This window comes from Physella acuta, unplaced genomic scaffold (assembly GCF_028476545.2).
Source record: "Physella acuta isolate Inbredline_101_S28 unplaced genomic scaffold, ASM2847654v3 ptg001872l, whole genome shotgun sequence".
In the NCBI taxonomy this organism is placed as follows: domain Eukaryota; kingdom Metazoa; phylum Mollusca; class Gastropoda; family Physidae; genus Physella; species Physella acuta.
Window position 1 is genome coordinate 104,765 of NW_026733378.1, and position 20,785 is coordinate 125,549.

The 20,785-nt window shown below is 37.5% G+C and overlaps 1 protein-coding gene across 1 annotated transcript in view; it reads right to left on the reverse strand.

Moving 5' to 3' along the window:
* The window catches only part of LOC131930984 (hexokinase type 2), a 40,423-nt gene that overhangs the window by 16,201 nt on the left and 3,437 nt on the right, over positions 1-20,785 (reverse strand). The window contains exons 2-5 of the mRNA XM_059287656.1: positions 11,701-11,863; positions 11,407-11,546; positions 7,644-7,859; positions 1,382-1,564 (exon numbers count right to left, since the gene is read on the reverse strand). Of these exons, the coding sequence (XP_059143639.1) occupies positions 1,382-1,564; positions 7,644-7,859; positions 11,407-11,546; positions 11,701-11,863 (702 nt within the window). The remainder of the gene's footprint in view (positions 1-1,381; positions 1,565-7,643; positions 7,860-11,406; positions 11,547-11,700; positions 11,864-20,785) is intronic.

The window sequence follows — 20,785 nt, forward strand, 5'->3', positions numbered from 1 at the left end:
AATGGATATAACTCGTTTTATTTGAAACAAGAACTGTTGAGTTAATAAACATAAAGAACAATGAAAAGGGTAGGGCAACTTAATAGAACTTATCGGGACCGAATAGAAAGGGTCTGCCTGCTCTATTAACCGACTGCTCAGACCTACAGATTAAACTTTAAACAGTTATACACAGAGCACGATGGTGTTTTTTTTTTGGGGGGGGGGGGGGGGTGTCTTGATTAATATCGTTTCCTAGAAATTAATATTGTCTTATTCAAATTTAAATCATAAAAATATGAGTTCTAAATTAAACTGACGCTAGAATCAAAAGACAATCTCCCGTGTTTATCCTGAAAGTCAGCTATTTTAACTGTACACCAACGCACAATCTCCTGAAACGTAATCTTCGCATTGATCCGGCTACAGAGTTCATAAACCCATTCATTTCATATTTAAGCTACTGGCTATCGCTGGTGGTACGATATGGTCGTGCTATCAAGATGTTTATTTCTCGAACTTTCCATCTGACCTGATGTCCTTCATTAGTTCACAACTTGTATTTACAGATGTTTATGATAAGTTCTATCTAAACAAGCTCACTAACGTGAGATAACATTGGGGCAATGGCCGTGTTTATTTACTTCACTATGCGAACCACATTGTTTAAATAAACAGCCACTTTCAAACCTCGTGCTTAATTTAGATAGTAGATTGTTCTTTTTTTTTTTTTGGGGGGGGGGGGGGGGGTTAAAACTAAATTAATTTTGCCTGCTATGTGGGTCGTGGAGGACGGAGAGGCCTAGCGGTAGGGAGCTAGAGTCTTAACCTGTTTGTCTCGAGATCGAATCCGGGTTCAAGTCAGTAGACTGTCCCTGGGTCCACCCAGCTGAGAGGGGTATCTAACTCACGTTAGGGAAAGTAAAGGCGGCTGGGCATAGTGCTGACTATACTATCCTTTCATATGCCGAGGTCACAGAAACAGGTGAACTCTACTTCACTTGTCCCATTGACCGTAGGTTTGGAAGGGGAATATAATTATTATTTTACTCATATGGGTCGTAGGAGGTCAGTTTGGTTTTTTTCTTCTTTTTATTTGTAGCTTTTGAAACAACTGAATTCCTGTTTAGACTTCTTCTGAGCGCCTTTATTAAATTTTTTTATCTAACAAAATATTAAAATACTGTGGATACATACACTCGTGTCAGTAGGTATAAACCTAGTTAAAATGTCCATACGGCATCGACTGGTACGTCTCACGTTAGGGATAATCAAGCCAAAATACTGACCACACTGTCCATTTATATGCCAAGGTAATACAATCAGATGAACTCTACTTCATCTGCCCCTTGTGACTTAATTAAGCTCTGACGGGAAAAGAGGACGATGAAGGTGTAGTTACCTGCTTAGGATGATGGTCGTCTGCGTGCTTCCAGGTGCCGACGTTGTCCAGGTACTCCATGTAGCAGGCGTTGCAGCCGGTGCCAAGGATGAGCCCGATCTCACAGTTCCGGTCAACATGGGCAGCAGACATCAGCGTCCCCACGGCGTCATTGACCACTGCAACTATCTCCACCTTGCAGTTCTGGAATCAAAAGAAAACATGTGCAATCTTAGGTGTCATTGACCACTGCAACTATCTCCACCTTGCAGTTCTGGAATCAAAAGAAAACATATGCAATCTGACGGGGTCATTGACCACAGCAACTATTTCCACCTTGCTGTTCTGGAATTAAAAAAACCACTTGTGCAATGTGAGGGGGTCGATGACCTCACAGTTTTGAGAATAAAAGAAACAGATTTGGTCTCTATAGTATAAGTCGTTATTCAAAGTGAATGTCTTCGCCGGGGTTTCTATCATACGTTTTGCTTGGGGGTAGGGATTTGTAATTTGGGGGTTGGGGCAATTATAAAAATAGTATTTATAAGTATGTATTTTTCTATTTAAATATACTTTTTTTTTCTATTTCGTTCCGCAGGGTGCTGCCTAATAGAAATACCATCCCCTCCCCCTCTGACCAGGAATGGGTTAGTGATAGTATTCCGCTAACTTCAGCTAAATTTTATTTGTATTTATCTTGCTACCAGTGACCTAAAAGTAAACTACTCCTTTTTTAAGGAGGATTTAATTACTGTGGCATTTGTCGGGTACTGGTATAACACATTACCAAACTAATTAAAAAACCATGTAATTAAAAGAAGATCCACGTAATGGACACCAGCGAGAAAAGTCTCAAAGGTATTTGAGAGGTGTATAAATTCATTTAAAAATCTTGCACGGCGTAGTTACAATTAATATGGTTATAAAATCCTGTCTGTCTGGTTTTTTTCGGACTTTACTAAAGATTGGATATATTTGATGTTTTTAATATTTTCGGTAACTAAATAAAAATTAAAAAAAAAGAAAAAACAATTTGGTTTTCACGTGTAATGGCGACATAAACAATGGCCGACATAAATTTTATTGTACACATTGTAAGCTAAAAATAGAAACAATAGGTCATGGTGTTTAAATTTGCATAGTTATTTAAAAATTTGATCTGCAAAGTTTTGTAAACAAAATAACTATAAAGTGGGGCTGTCAGAAATCGATCACGGAGTTCCTTTACAGCCAATCACTGTTTGTCTTACGAAAGTGAAACATCGGGTTATAACTTAGGCTTGATGAAAATAAATAGAAATGTAGCCTTAAACTCAACAAATTATTTTCAAGTTCTCTGGATCTGCACCTTGTATAGCATTGATTCTAAAACTATTACATTTCTGAATTAATTTTAGGCTTAAGTTTTTAATAAAAAAATTTCTTTTATTAGTTTTATGGTCCTAAATCTAAAAAAGCACATTTTTATTCCATGTCAACAATATTACGGAGGGAATCTCGTCAACTCGCTGGTGTCCATTAAAAGTGTACATAAGAAGCGTAAGTAAAAAAAAAAACAGATTACATACACCATGGTTTAATATTTAATTAACAATTAAAAGTGCTAAATGAGTATCTAACGAGACCACAGTACTACAACAACCAGTGGGTCACTTGGTCTAGGCATCAAAACTAATGCAAGTGTAGGTGTGTGTGTGTAAGAGGGGGGGGGGGGCGTGTTTTCTGACACTCGGCATTAGTCTTTTTGCACGCGGCAAACTCGTGCATACACACACAACACATTGTATCTCTTTACGTAAAGAGTACCACAAGCCTATTGTCGACACTCTCCATAAATATTTCTCTTTAAGAATTCTCGTATCGTACAAGATGGCTGTCGCCCAGCAGACGGTCACTAGTGACCCAGTGACCTTGTCGCTGAGAGCGGGAGATAAAGACCATCCAAATTTTTTAAAAACATGGAATAAACTGAGAAGACAATTATCTTTTGAAAAAAAAAAGACGAATTGTGTACACTCCGTGAACGCGTGAAGCGCTTCTTGAAATAGATAATTGATTACTGAATAATTATCTCTAATTAGTCTTTGAAGCTTAATTGTTTGTGGAAGAGTAGTGGAAATTCTGAAAGGCTACTTTTACAATTAGAAAAGTGGTAGCAAAAAAAAAAAAGAACGATTTTTTTTTCTTTCAATATCTCTATATCTATACATTTAGATATACATATACATATATAAACACAAATAGGTTACAATAGTTAGGGAACCACTGAGCTAATTAAATCAGCTGAGTGTAATAATTTTAAATTATTTGGAAGTTATTTTGTGAGTGCTGCCAACACTACCCTAACCCTAGCCCTAACTCCACTAACAATACTGACTTAAACAGCTCTTTACATGATGTAGTATTGTCTTGCATGAGAAGAATCCTGAATTATTCTTTGTGTCACGATATTATTAACGCAAACCTAACTTTAATTTCCAACATAATTGATAACAAAAAAAACATTTTATAGCGTCCTGGAATGTTATTATTTTTTAAATTTCTGAGTTTGTATATTATTTTTATTACTCATGTGCGAATTTTTTAAAAAAAGAATAAGCGTACGCACTTCAACTTTCACATTAAAGCAACTGTATTCAATACCTAAAAGGACTATAACTCTTGAACGAGGTAACTCGTGGGGAAAAAAAAAAAGGGGGGGGGGGGAGGAGGTGAAAATGAAAAAAAATGTAGCTGACTATTGTGCAACACGGTCTAAAGTTACATACACATACACAAAGGAACACGCACGCACACACGTTATGTCCTTGGCTTACTTACAGGTTGCTGACTCAAAAAAAAAAAAAATCAACAGACAACCTCCATGTTTTTGGTATTACATAAAGCGAGAAGAAGATGTTAAGTCTGGTCTGCACGAAGGGCGGGGTAAACAAATGACGTCAAGCAGAAAGTAAGCAATCCATTTTAGGACTGTTACATGACTTCTTCATTATCCAACACATTTTAGGGCATTTAAAAATTGTATTTAATAAACTTTGGATCCATTTTAAACGTTTGTTTCGTTTTTATAATAAAGGGAAAACATTTGGACTTGTTATTTTCGAAAAACCTTAGTAATTTAAAAAAAATACATTAAAAACCCCGTTTTCAGCTATTAATAATAATAAACTTTTTTTTAAAATCCAAGAAGTTTCTAACTACTGCTATTATATGAAATATGCGTGTGTTAGAGCTATTGTAAAAATATGAGTGTGTTACAACTATTGTAACTGTAAGAAATATATTCATGCGTTAAAGCCTTTAATATTTGCCCCCCCCCCCCCCCCCCGACATACTCAAAACAGTTCTGAATAAAACTACGCTATTTTATAATTCTCACAGCGAATGTGTTACATCAATGAAGAAATAAGTTGTTTGATAATTTAACCATGAAACAACCTTAAAAACTTTACAAGGAAAGGGGGTGGGGTAAGGGAGGTGTACTTTGTTAATTATGCAATAGAGTTTTTTTTTAACTTGTATTCTTTATTTTGAGTTTACTAATTACCTTAATTAAACTTCAAGTCACGAACTTCAATCAGGAAGTTCAACCGTTCGATATTTCCAATATTTACATTCACACGCTGTGCTATATACATTCAACAACAGTACAATAAAAGAGGGTTGTGGAGGTTGGTATATAGGACACCCAAGTGTCTATATGTGTATGTGATTAGAGGGGAGGGGGGGGGGGAACGGTTCATCAAGGACTGTGATAGTGGTCAGCTGCCAGGATCACAATCAATTATCGATTAGGTACGGCGTGGTCGGGCGGAGTGTGTATGACTGTTAACGCTTCAGTCCCGAGTTCGTACCCCGGGCAGATGAGGCAAACTATCTAGGAGACGAAAGCCCAGAATCAAACAACTGCTGCCTTGTAGTTTGTTCTGGGCTGGACTAAGACTACTGAAGCAAAATCTTGAAAGAAAAGCAGACACGTAATACTTGGAGGGAAATCTTCCTTATTTAAAATTTAAAACGAAAACCAAGAAAAAAAAACACTTAACAAAAGGGTTTAAGCTCCCAATAAGGGGTGTTAGATTTAAAACATTTTAAGGGAAAAATTTACTGCTAAACGGGTTGTTATGGTTATTTTTAATTTAGCTTAAAAAGTCGCGGATTTTGGTTTGGCAATTGAAGTGGGTAAAAATAAGTAGGCTGCGTTATGTAAGTCGCAGGAATAAAAGTTTAAGTTCATTTCATATAGCACTAAACAAAGGGCATGCTAATGTTATGAGCTAATTAAAATACTCAAGATATACTTGATGTAACCCGAGGGGTTGGGGGTGTGGGGGGGGGGGGGGGGGGGGTACGACGACGACGACTCACGAATAAGGAAAAAAAAAACACCCCGTTCTTTCATAACAACTTATCATATCTCGCGATAGCCGTCTATAAATATCACAGCGAGCAAAAATACTAAACTTTAGTGGGAAGTTGTGCACTTTTATAAAGTTTATCTTTTTAGAGTTAACTTTCCTTTCTACGGCTCGAGTCTTGATTTATTTTAAATGAAAACAGGTGTGCAACTTTTTATTAAAAATTCCCCCCCCCCCCCCCCCCAAAAAAAAGGACGATGTATAGAAGACCGACGCGTGATATATAGGCTATCTTTTTTTTTCTACATTAAATACAACCCTTCTTTTAAAATCAAGAATATATGCTATATGATCTATAAAGCACACCTTAAAAATTAATTAATTTTTTTCTTGGCGGAGAAACAGGAAGATAATCTACGTTTTTGCAGGTGTTGTGGGTATAATAATTGCATACGGCTAACTGGAGATAGCTTAATGATAGGATTAGGCTTTTTGATATGTGGTTAGGGCTAATGGGTGGATGTGTTATCGTATTAAACTCTTTGCAATGATCGCCTGAGCACTACTAAACTGTTTCCATAGTGTAGTGTACACAGAGGAGATGATACTTTACTGTTGAAAATGAAATGTACTAGGCGATCAACACTCATTCCAAAATACCAATTCTAAGAATAAACGAAACCTAGTTTAAACTCACCTCAGCTGTGAGGGGTGGTCTAAAAAGTGCGTCACACCCAAGAAATGGGGATGAGAAGGGAAGGGGGAGGGGGCTAAGACCCTTTAGACATTGTGATAGGGAGAGAAAGGGCTGTGTAAAGAAGTAAGAAAGAATATTAATATCTTTTTACAAACTATGATGCAATGGTGTACTATAAGCACGTGTCAAGAAAGTAGACTAACCTACTTATTTTAGCAATAGGCGTACATTAATTTTTCTAGAGTGAGCAGTTTACCTCTGCGTTTAATATTAAATATTATTTACACACAGATTATAGCACAATGCCAACACAAAGATACAGGTAATAATGGCATTTTACCATCACGTTATGTTTTCTAGCGATGTAGCAGGCGAAACTAGCAGTAAAAAATGTACATTTCAGTTCATGTCACAGTGGCCCTAGCTGTATCGAGCAGCATTAAACGAGGTGACCGAATTACGTAGACCGGTGTACTCCAACTTAAGGGCGCCTAAAATTTTATCCCGTGCGTTACACACATTTTAAAATTTACATTTAATTAGGTCGTTATGTTCAAATGTAGCAAACAATTAATTTTAATGAAATTAGGTTTTAGATTGGTTTTTTTTTTTAAAGTCTAAATAAATTAAATATTAGGTTGAAGTAAAAAATTGTAAAAATTCTCCTTACACATTAAAGAGCTGAACGAAATAGCAGAATTAGATCTAGTACAAGCAAGGGGGTGGGGGTGGTGGTGTTGGGAAGAGGGAGGGGGGAGAGGGAGGGAGGGGGAAAAGCAAATTTAATTTAATATTGTTTCTATTTCGGATGCTGGTGTAAAGGAAACAATGAAAAAAAAATGTTTTAAATGACATAGTGAGTTAATACAGGGCAGTAAGCTAAAAAAAAAATTCAAAATCATCAAAGGATAGCTAAATTATAAAGACTTACTAGTTTAAAAAGTAATAACAGTTCAATCAGTAGTAATGAAAACAGTCCATTATTTATTAGAGGGTTGAATAAAAAAAAAATCTAGTCTGACCAAGAATATTCCTAGTACCCATAAATTGTCAATACAAAAATAACAAGAAAGATTGGTTTTTTTTTAAACAAAACATTAAATGACACCGTTGTTGTGTTCAACAAGATAAAATACAACAAATGATGTATGTGATTCATCGACAATTTGTTTCAACATGGTTACGATTAAAAATGAAATAATAAAATGACGAACATAAAACTACTTACAGTTCTTCTCTTGAGAGCCTCCTGCAGTAACTGGCAAATGTCCTCGCCCACGACGCCCTCACAACGGAAACCTTTTGTCCATTTGGACAGCCTGGCTTTAGCCAGACCCTCCTGCTGGCAGGGGAAGGAGAAGGTGAAGCCCAGGGGCAGGGAGTGGTTCGTTAGATCGTGTTCTGTGACGAATTTTCCAATGCAGTCGGCTATGTGGTCAAACAGCTGGGGAGAATAGAATACATTTTTGTTGAGTGAAGACAGGGAGAACTGATAAGGAAGGAAACACATTGGGGTGGTGGGTGGGTCATTGGGGTGGTGGGTGGGTCATTGGGGTGGTGGGTGGGTCATTGGGGTGGTGGGTGGGTCATTGGGGTTGTGGGTGGGTCCTTGGGGTGGTGGGTGGGTCATTGGGGTGGTAGGCTGGTGGGGAAATTGGTGGATAGATGGAAGAGATTGATGGATGGATGAATTAATGGATGAGGACGGGGTGGATGGATGGATGGATAGATGGAAGAGATTGATGGATGAACTAATGGATGAGGGAATAGGTGTATTGGGGTATTGCTGTATGCGGAGTAAGGACGGGTGGATGGGCGGACGAACGGATGAACGGACGGTTGAATGGGTGGATTATTGGATGGATTGATAGATGGATGGATGGATTATTGGATGGATGAATGAATGGAGTATAGGATGAATGGATGAATGGATTATTGAATGGGTGGATGGATTATTGGATGGGGGATTGACAGATTATTGGATGGATGGATTGATGATGGGTGGATGGATGAAGGATGTTTGGATGGATGGATGGGTGGGTGGATAGATGGGGGTAGGGAGGTAGTGAGGGAGGGAGGAAGGGAGGGAGGGAGGTAGTGACAGATGGACTGATACATGGATGAAAGCATACATAAACAGGTGGTGCTCGAATAAAAAGATACATATCCACTACAAAGCATCTAAAAACCAATATTTTAAAGATGTCAACCCTTCATCCTATACAACTTTTTGTCTCCTAATACATACATATGCTGACGAAGAGGTCAACAACAGCTGATTCTATTGATATACATACAAATGTGTGGCGTGATTAACATGTGTTGACCGGGATACAACGATAGACACGAAACAAAAGATGTGGAAGGTGTCGTTGATTGTGGTGGGGAGTTCGGCCCTGGGCATGTAGCTCTCTGATTGAGCTTAGGTCCCATTTGCTACGCGGTTAGTGTGGATATTCATTACACACAATGGGGTTTGTGTGATTGAATATTTAGCCTAGAAAATGGTGTATTAAAGTACAGGTGGCCTTGGGCTGTGATCGACAGTTTGGGCGAGGATAGCGTTGACTATGCAAATACCAGAGGTTAGGTGAGGCGTTTTGAAACTGCACGCGATATGTTATTTCAAATTAGGAAATAGTGATTATGTTTACAAATTTACAGAAGTAATAGTTTCAAAAATTAACAATAATCAACTTTAAATTTTTTTCGAATAAAACTCCATTAAAAAGCTTTTAGAATCAATCGGGTCAAGTAAAACCCTTTAAAGGATTTGTTATTGTTCTGTGAATTAATGATTAATTAGTATGTTGTTTCTATGATCCATTTTAACATCTAAAAGTTCTAGCTAATTTGTACATAATCTTCCAATAGCCATTAGCCTGAAGTTGTAAGCTAGACATGCTTTCCATTCATGATAATCGTACTTTAACCCTAAGCTAGACCTTAATCCGGACCCTGCTATACGAGAGATTAGATTATCATCCCACTTACGTACCAGAAACAATGAACTATTTTATCCCGGCTATTGCAAAAGCAGTGCAAGAATATACTAATATTATTTTAGTTCTTAGAGGCGAATTTTGTTACCTTTATAGTTAAAAGAAATATCAGCAAAAGTAAGGCTCAGTGTATCAATTTAAAGTGTGTAGAAATAGTAAAAGATACAGAGAGTAGAAAAAAATAGGTAATGGATATGCATTATGTCATTTCTTCCTAGAAGCGCTGTGCTCCGTACATGGTAGTGTGATGAATAAAAGATGAGGGCAGCGTTATGATAACGAATTCACCACACACAATGGAAGGTTCCAGAGATTTGCGTGTGAGTTTGCTTATTGATATAACGCAATGGGGACTTCTGAGGAATGTTTACACCGACAATACACTTGAAATACATCGTTAAAGTTATAAGCGCCTACTTTTTTTTATTACTACTAATTATTTTAAATTTAAATTCATTTAAATTCATATTGCATTTGCAAAATCTAGGCTTATACGGAGATTTCTTTGGGTAAGATTGTACAGTTCTTACCTACCCTTGACTCAGCCGATGATTATACTTGTAGACTTGGGGTTTAGGTTCAAGTTACGCAAAAATTGATCAGAAATACAGATTCGACTCTATCAAATACATGTTAATGGTTTGTTCAGCGAGATTAGCATTCGATTTAAGAGTCTGCTTTAGGTGAGATAAACTATTAACACATTTGAGCCAAGCCAGCTCTAATGAGTACCTGCCATGGGGAGCCTACAAATGTAGCGATATAAATAATACAACCTTCAAATCTAAAAGTAGTTTTGCCAACTGTTTACTGTTCAATTAGTTTAACAGTGGCTTAGTTTTATGGGCTACAAAAATAACATACGTTTACTAGATGAATGTCTTTTAATGAAATTATTATTTCACACAAAACTGATTAAAGCACTTAATTAGCAGGGATAAAAAATCAATGTTTAATTAAAGAGGGCCAATAAATTTAGAAATGGTTAACATTGCGCAATGCACCAATGCACGGTTTTAAGTAGGTGTTTCATACAAAGGGTTGATGTATATCTTTAACAAGTTTCCAAGAGACCACCCATGTGGTCAAGCTAATGTTTCTCTAACCACAGGATTTGAGAGGATAGTGTGGTCAGCACCATGTCTAGCCCCATGGGCTGTATGTAGTAGAGTTTATGTTTCTCTGACTTCAATGTATAAGAGGATAGTGTGGTAAGCCCCATATCAAGCAGCCTTTACCTGACCCATGAAGGGTAAAGTTAAAGCTGTGGGGGCTTAATACTGACCACACGAGTGAGGCTAATGAAACAAACGCCATTTCTGGGGGTCATACAGTCTGTAAAATTATAGAGGGGTGGACTGGGAGTGTTTTGAACCAACATCACTTAGATGAGGGAACAAATGATATGTTAGGCTTACCCCAACCATTGTGAGTCAGCTCATGTTTTTTTATACTCAAAAAGCTTTTAAGGAATATTTAGTGAACAGAAACCATGTCCAAGGTGGGCTACATGAATTTACCCCCCCCTGGAGCAATTACCCCCCCCCCCGTCAATTACCCCCCTGGGGAATTACCCCCCCCCCCCCCATCCACCAAGATAGAATTCTGATTCTAACACCAACACTATATCTATATATACCTTAATCCTAACCATAAGACAAAGACGAAAAACCTAAGAATTCATCTCACCCTAAAATAAACCAAAAAACCAAACCCAAATCTAGACATTGATTTAAGCCTAACCCAGGTACTAACAATAACCCTAACCCTAGCCCAAACTCAAACCTTAGCTCTAACCCTAGCTGAACCGCTATGACCGGGGAGGTAATGTCCTACTGGGTGGGGGGTAACTGACAGGGGGGTAATTACTTTGGGGGGGTAATGACGGGGGGGGGGGGATTCCGGAGGGTAATTGACGGGGGGGGGGGGGGAAATGCCCTGTTCCCGTCCAAGGTGTACACTTTCATTAAGTTACAGTAGAAAGCTTACCTGGGTTCCTGTACCAAGCATAATCCTCTGTGGGATCAGGTACGTTTTGCTCTGAATATCTATGTCATGACCTTGAAGTCTGACTAGCAAAACTCTGAAGTTGGTGCCACCAAGATCCAATGCAAGGAACTCTCCCTTTTCTGAAAATCGAAAAATTATGTCATTTAAAGAAGCTTTGATCTAATTCTAATGTCACATTTTGAAAAGTATTTACAAAAACCTTTAATTTTTGTTTAAGATGAACAGAAACTTAACTGAAACAATAGGTTTACGATTAAGATATTGTGTGCCTACCTGAGCCGTCTGGTAATGACCTGACATAGGTAGGAAACATCTTGATGTCTGCGACTGTGTGTGACTGTTTCTTGAGCCCATTGTTCATCTCTTGGTGCAAGAGTGTCATGACACGCTTGTAGGCTGCACCCGACAGCTTGAACCCCTTTACAAATGCTTCGATCTGAAGTTAAGGACAGAATACTTATTGTTATTAAAAGGCACGTTTTCATTAATTAACAAATGCTTCGATCTAAAGTTAAGGACAGAATACTTATTGTTATTAAAAGGCACGTTTTCATTAATTAACAAATGCTTCGATCTGAAGTTAAGGACAGAATACTTATTGTTATTAAAAGGCACGTTTTCATTAATTAACAAATGCTTCGATCTAAAGTTAAGGACAGAATACTTATTGTTATTAAAAGGCACGTTTTCATTAATTAACAAATGCTTCGATCTGAAGTTAAGGACAGAATACTTATTGTTATTAAAAGGCACGTTTTCATTAATTAACAAATGCTTCGATCTGAAGTTAAGGACAGAATACTTATTGTTATTAAAAGGCACGTTTTCATTAATTAACAAATGCTTCGATCTAAAGTTAAGGACAGAATACTTATTGTTATTAAAAGGCACGTTTTCATTAATTAACAAATGCTTCGATCTGAAGTTAAGGACAGAATACTTATTGTTATTAAAAGGCACGTTTTCATTAATTAACAAATGCTTCGATCTAAAGTTAAGGACAGAATACTTATTGTTATTAAAAGGCACGTTTTCATTAATTAACAAATGCTTCGATCTGAAGTTAAGGACAGAATACTTATTGTTATTAAAAGGCACGTTTTCATTAATTAACAAATGCTTCGATCTGAAGTTAAGGACAGAATACTTATTGTTATTAAAAGGCACGTTTTCATTAATTAACAAATGCTTCGATCTGAAGTTAAGGACAGAATACTTATTGTTATTAAAAGGCACGTTTTCATTAATTAACAAATGCTTCGATCTGAAGTTAAGGACAGAATATTTATTGTTATTTAAACGCAAGTTTTCATTAATTAACAAATGCTTCGATCTGAAGTTAAGGACAGAATACTTATTGTTATTAAAAGGCACGTTTTCATTAATTAACAAATGCTTCGATCTAAAGTTAAGGACAGAATACTTATTGTTATTAAAAGGCACGTTTTCATTAATTAACAAATGCTTCGATCTGAAGTTAAGGACAGAATACTTATTGTTATTAAAAGGCACGTTTTCATTAATTAACAAATGCTTCGATCTGAAGTTAAGGACAGAATATTTATTGTTATTTAAACGCAAGTTTTCATTAATTAACAAATGCTTCGATCTGAAGTTAAGGACAGAATACTTATTGTTATTAAAAGGCACGTTTTCATTAATTAACAAATGCTTCGATCTAAAGTTAAGGACAGAATACTTATTGTTATTAAAAGGCACGTTTTCATTAATTAACAAATGCTTCGATCTGAAGTTAAGGACAGAATATTTATTGTTATTTAAACGCAAGTTTTCATTAATTAACAAATGCTTCGATCTGAAGTTAAGGACAGAATACTTATTGTTATTAAAAGGCACGTTTTCATTAATTAACAAATGCTTCGATCTAAAGTTAAGGACAGAATACTTATTGTTATTAAAAGGCACGTTTTCATTAATTAACAAATGCTTCGATCTGAAGTTAAGGACAGAATACTTATTGTTATTAAAAGGCACGTTTTCATTAATTAACAAATGCTTCGATCTGAAGTTAAGGACAGAATATTTATTGTTATTTAAACGCAAGTTTTCATTAATTAACAAATGCTTCGATCTGAAGTTAAGGACAGAATACTTATTGTTATTAAAAGGCACGTTTTCATTAATTAACAAATGCTTCGATCTAAAGTTAAGGACAGAATACTTATTGTTATTAAAAGGCACGTTTTCATTAATTAACAAATGCTTCGATCTGAAGTTAAGGACAGAATATTTATTGTTATTTAAACGCAAGTTTTCATTAATTAACAAATGCTTCGATCTGAAGTTAAGGACAGAATACTTATTGTTATTAAAAGGCACGTTTTCATTAATTAACAAATGCTTCGATCTAAAGTTAAGGACAGAATACTTATTGTTATTAAAAGGCACGTTTTCATTAATTAACAAATGCTTCGATCTGAAGTTAAGGACAGAATACTTATTGTTATTAAAAGGCACGTTTTCATTAATTAACAAATGCTTCGATCTGAAGTTAAGGACAGAATATTTATTGTTATTTAAACGCAAGTTTTCATTAATTAACAAATGCTTCGATCTGAAGTTAAGGACAGAATACTTATTGTTATTAAAAGGCACGTTTTCATTAATTAACAAATGCTTCGATCTAAAGTTAAGGACAGAATACTTATTGTTATTAAAAGGCACGTTTTCATTAATTAACAAATGCTTCGATCTGAAGTTAAGGACAGAATACTTATTGTTATTAAAAGGCACGTTTTCATTAATTAACAAATGCTTCGATCTGAAGTTAAGGACAGAATATTTATTGTTATTTAAACGCAAGTTTTCATTAATTAACGATTAACTTCTATCTGAAGTTAAGGACATAATACTTATTGTCATTACAACGCACGTTTTCGTCACATTGTTAGAGAAAAAGCAAACGTTCAAATATGCGGTTGGTTTGGTGCTGGTGGTGTAAAGGGGGGGGGGGGGGGGAGAGAAGGGGTTAAGATACACGCGAGTTTTCAAAAAAATACATATATATGTGCTGTGACCTACTTAGGTCGAGTCATTTTTATTTTGACATTGTATAATTCCTTATATGGAATGATGGTGTAACACCTGGGGTTTTTCCACTGACTTATTAAGGTGTTTGAGACATAGAAATTTTCCATTAAAATCTGATTGAATGATTCTGATCAGATGATTATCCCAACCAATGGCGACATGAGTTGAGGATAACCTCCCCTGTCACAGAAGTCTTTAATTGCACTGCACACTCGCAACACGAGGCAGTTTATCTTGACCTGGCAGACTACGAGGCAGTTTTACCTTGTCAGGCAGCCGTCCATATTGTCCGGCTATAGACTCTGACCATTTGAACGTGAGAGTACTTAAGACCTGTGTGTGCCTTGCTTTCTTAAGTTGATTTAGTCTTCTAGTTTAATATTACTTGTCGCTAAGTAATTCTAGAAACTACAGCAGTGTTGTGTGGCCTGTAGCTGTTCTTTAGACAGTGTAGAAATCTGTGATAGTGTTTTTTCCTACATTGTGTAAGTTGGGTTTTGATATTTTATACATTAAATATTTTATTCAGTTCAACCTTGTGTTCTGCCACTTCTGAGTTCGCTGATTAAAAGGTCGTATGTAGATTGGATGAGTGTTAATTACAATAGTATCACTAGCTTCCCTAGACATTAAATTCGAGCCCTAGTGGGTCGTTGTGTTAAGTGTTCATCCACTTAGGCCGTAAGGTATTTGCATATGACCCCGAAAAAAGAATCCGGGGACGTTCTCCTTCTATTTGGCTGATAGATAGGTTAACGTTACAAAGTGGGGTCTCGCCGAGATTTAATCTGTCGTTCCAGTTGTTGGTTATATCAGTTGAATACTAAGGTTAGTTGGATTTAGTTGTTTTATATCCAGTAGCGCAGTGTTCTTACAACGCGCGCTCAGGCTAGAGTATCTAGGTCAAATAAGCAGACGTGTCACGTCCTACATTTAGAGGTCAAGTACACGGCCCAACGCTGTGTATTAATTTAAAGGATCTAGGCTTGTTGTGATTTTCAAGTTAGTATTATGGAGTCTTTTTTGGCTAATCCTACTGTTGAAGATGTAGAAAAGTTGAGTAGAAAAGTTTTGGTTAGTGTTGTTAAGGAATTGAAATTGGATTATTCTGTTACGCAGAAGTCAGAGGTGTTGAGAGATAAAATTGTTGTTCATTTCATTAATGAAGGAGTATTTGATGAAAGTTTGTTGGCTGGTGTGTTGCTCCGCGAGGAGAAAACTCTAGAGAAGGTAGAATTAGAAGCTAGAATTGCTTTAGAGAAGGAGAAAGTTACTCTAGAGAAGGAGAAAGTTGCTTTAGAGAAACAGGAGTTAGAGGCTAAAATTGCTTTAGATAAGAGGAGGTTGGAATTAGAGTTTGGTCAAGTTAGTGATGTCACTTCTCTGGTAGATCCAAAAAAGTTGTCGGTAGGACAAGTGATTGCCAAATTTGGGAAATTAGTTCCTAAATTTGATGAAACAGATTTGGTCGTTTTCTTTAACTCGTTTGAGAGTTTAGCGAAGACTTGTGAATGGCCCGAAACCTCCATTACTGCTTTATTGAGTTCTGTCCTTACTGGGAAAGCTGCAAAAACATACCAGGCACTCTCTCACGACGTTCAAAATAACTATAGTTTGGTCAAGACTGCCATTTTAAAGGCCTACGCACTGACGCCCGAGGCCTATCGGACAAAATTCCGAACACTCCGCAAGTTACCCACACAATCATATGTGGAATTTCTCTTTGAAAAGGAGAAAATATTCTCAAGGTGGCTACACTCTGAAGAAGTTTCTGAGTTTGAGAAACTCAGGTCACTTATCCTAAGGGAAGAATTCCTATCGTCCCTGCCTGAAGAGATACGACTACACATACTGGATAACAAGATAACTGACATCCAGAAGGCTGCTGAGTCGGCTGACACATATATGTTGGTGCATAAGAAACCACCAGTGTCAGGAAACCGCCTCAACCCCGTGCTTCCCCTTTTTGGCAGCAATCATCCTGTTGGCCAACATTTGAAGGCATCACAGTCCAGAGAGAAACCAAGATCAACTCTCAATCGTCGAGCGGTATGCCAGTTCTGCAAAAGGCCTGGTCACCATGTCAAGGACTGTTACAAACGTCTTCAGAATAACAGGGAGGTGGTGCGTACTTCCGCGCACTATGCTCTATCCCCTCAAGCAGCCAGTTCAACTATGAACTCTAGAATCCTAAAGGACTCTAACCCTAAGTGTCCGCAAGAAGGTAGTCAAGTCTCCACACATTATGTGCAGTCACATTTTGACTGTTCTCGCCACCATCCAGTTTCTTCCGAGTCTACCGATCTCGAGGGATCGAGAAAAGTTGACTTTTCATCTTTTATTGCCGAAGCCATCATTAGCAAACCAGGTGATCCGTTGTCTCAGAAGAATATCACCGTTCTAAGAGACACAGGAGCGTCACAATCACTCCTTTTGAAAAGTTCAATGGACATTTCACCCGAGACGAACACCGGAAGGATTTCCATTATCCAGGGAGTAGGGACGAAATCTACTGTCGTCCCTCTACAAAAGTTTGCCCTGAAACATCATCTCGTCGAAGGTGAGGTCATTTTAGGTGTGATAGATAGTATTCCTGTCCCAGGAGTACACCTACTTCTAGGGAATGACCTTGCGGGAAGCAAAGTATACCCCTGTACGGTTTCAGACCCTTTGTCAACAGTTCCAGATAATGATTATGAACTGTATCCTGCATGTGCGGTGACAAGAAGCCAGACCAAACAATTGGCTGACATAACGTCTGAACCACACCTACCATCATCGTCAAGAAATTCGACTCCCAAATTGGAGTCTATGCTTCCAGAAAACACAAGTCTGGGCTTACCCCTGAGGATATCTCAGGAAGACATCATTAAAGCTCAACAAGTCGACGCAGAACTCAAAGCAACGGTCGAAAAATCTCTATCATCTGACGATGGAGAATATTTCTCCGAGAACGGCCTCTTCTTTCGTCGCGCTATACCAGTGATTGCCTCACCAGCCGAACCATGGTTGGGTAAAAACCAGCTGTGGATCCCTCCACCTTATCGGCATGAAATACTTAAGCTGGCACATGACCATCCAATGTCAGCGCACTCAGGTGTCACTAAAACGACGGCGAAGATCAAAGAACTGTTCTTTTGGCCCAAAATGAGAAAAGATGTGTCGCGTTACTGTAGAAGTTGCCCGAACTGTCAGTTGGCCGGAAAGCCAAACCAGACAATTCCGAAGGCCCCTTTGAGTCCGATTCCTGTATTAGAAGAACCCTTTTCTAAAATCGTCATGGACTGCGTAGGTCCATTGCCTAAAACCAAGGCGGGCAACGAGTACCTACTTACCTTTATGTGTTCAAGTACCCGTTTTCCCGAGGCGATTCCCTTACGGAACATTAAGGCAAAGACTGTAGTCAGAGCCATGACCCGGTTCTTCACTACCTTTGGATTACCTAGAATCGTGCAAACAGATCAAGGCAGCAACTTCACCAGTCACCATTTTCAGGAAGCGCAAGCCAAGCTAGGCGTTACCCACATCACCAGCTCAGCCTACCACCCTCAGTCTCAAGGCGTACTTGAGAGGTTCCACCAAACCCTCAAAACCATGCTAAGGACATTCGCTAACAGTAACACCCAATGGGATGAGTCTGTTCCTTGGATTATTTTCGCCGCGAGGGACTGTGTCCAGGACTCTTTAGGCTACTCGCCTTTTCAACTTGTGTTTGGACATTCTGTCCGTGGCCCCCTGAAGCTGATACACGAACGTTGGACAGGTACCAGTGATCATCCAGTGGAAAACTTCGACGATTTTCACGTTCGACTGAAAGCCGTGTGCGAAATGGCTCACAAGAACTTAAGAAAGGCCCAAGTTAGAATGAAAGAACTGTATGATAAGAGTTCTTGTAAACGAACATTCAATCCAGGCGACAAAGTTCTTGTGCTAGTGCCTAGTCTGAACAATGCGTTATCCCTGAGATATTGTGGACCCTTTACTGTGCATTCAAAATTAAGTGATTTGAACTATGTTGTCAATACGCCCGACAGAAGAAAGAAACAGACAGTGTATCATGTCAACTCACTGAAAAAGTATTATGATAATTGTAACAATTTTCAATCCACAGCTAAAATTACTTTACCTGTATGTTCAAATGTTTCTGATGATGTGATACATGATAAATTGAAACCCCCAAAATTGGTAAATTCTTCCTTTTTAGATAATTTGAATGTCCACCTTATGCATTTGTCCACAGAGGAAAGCCATAGATTGTCTCAATTATTTGAGACATTTCCCTCTATTTTTGGGGATGTCCCCAAAGAAGCGAAGGTTCCACCTCATGATGTAGACGTTGGTGACGCAAAACCCATTAAACAACACCCCTATAGAGTTAACCCGGAAAAAGCTGCTTTGATAAAAGATGAAATTGATTATATGCTCAAGAATGATATCATTGAGCCCAGTTTCAGCAACTGGAGTTCCCCATGTCTCCTAGTACCGAAAGACGGTGGATCTTTCAGGTTTGTGACCGACTTTAGGAAGGTGAATGCGCTCACCAAAGCTGATTCCTATCCCTTGCCTCGGATAGAAGACGTTATTGATAAAGTTGGTCAAGCTAAGATAATTTCCAAAATTGATTTACTTTCAGGATACTGGCAAATCCCCTTATCTGACCGTGCAAAAGAAATATCTGCTTTTGTAACCCCTAATGGTTTTTATAGATACAAACGCATGCCCTTTGGTATGCGAAATGCTGGTCAAACTTTCCGGAGGGTCATTAACTCTGTCATTGCTGACATAGACCAATGTGAGGCCTACATAGATGATATAGTTGTATTTTCTAATACTTTTGAAGAACATATTGTTCAATTGACTAACCTTTTTAGAAAATTGTCTGAAGTTAATTTTACTGTAAACTTACATAAAAGTGATTTCTGTAAAGCTTCAATTACCTATTTGGGTTATCAAGTGGGAACGAACCAAGTTCGGCCCATTGAAGCTAAAGTAGATGCTATTGTAAGGTTACCACCTCCCAAAAATTGTAAAGAGATCAAAAAGTCCTTGGGATGGCTGGTTACTATAGGCGGTTCTGTCAAAACTTTTCAGCTATTGCTGAACCTCTTACTGCATTATTGAAAAAGGGTGTTGAATTTGAATGGTCCAATAAATGTCAAGAAGCTTTTTTAACCATTAAGTCATTTTTATCAAATGCTCCTGTTATGGCTGCACCAAATTTTAGCAAGCCCTTTAAACTTGACATTGATGCTAGCAACTTAGCCATTGGCTCAGTCCTATTTCAAGAAGACAACATGGGAATTGACCATCCCATTGCCTTTTTTTCCAGGAAGTTAAATGAGAACCAAAAGAATTATTCTACTATTGAAAAAGAAGCTTTAGCTTTGGTTTTGTCATTACAACATTTTGAAGTCTATGTCTCTTCTTCAACCAATCCAGTCAGAGTGTTTTCTGACCATGATCCCCTGAAATTTACCTCTAAGTTAGGACAGACAAATCAAAGAATATTGAGATGGTGCTTATATTTCCAAAATTTTAATCTGGAAATTTCACACATTAGGGGTGGTGATAATGTTGTGGCTGATTGTTTGTCAAGGATGTAAAATCTTGTTGTACACATTGATCATGTGACATGCTTTGTGGTTCATTAGGACCATACACAAATGTTGTGTTTTAACATGGAAATGAGTGGTATGATTTTGATTTTTTCAAAATTCCAATCCTGTTGAATATTTTGTTTATTTTCAGGTGAACCTTAATTAAAGGTGGTTTTTGATTATATGTAATATATATTTATTTATAATAAAATGTCTCATATGACTCAATTGATATTGTAGCTAGTCATTGAAATAAAGGTCTTACCCTGGCGGGTTTACCACTTTTAATATCCACATGGAAATATTGTAATACCCTTTTTTGAGGGATTTTGATGTATAATTACTTTTTGAAGGGTTACTCCCCTTTCACCAATTGTAAAAGTTGGAGTTACTTCCCTTTTATGTTCAGGGATATTTTCATCTGGTATTATGATTTTGATTGCCTACATTTGTAAAACATTTTTGTTATTTCATTGCCAGATTGGTTCCTTATGTATGTTTTTGTGGAACCTATCTGTCACTTCCAAAAAGGGAGGGGATGTGACCTACTTAGGTCGAGTCATTTTTATTTTGACATTGTATAATTCCTTATATGGAATGATGGTGTAACACCTGGGGTTTTTCCACTGACTTATTAAGGTGTTTGAGACATAGAAATTTTCCATTAAAATCTGATTGAATGATTCTGATCAGATGATTATCCCAACCAA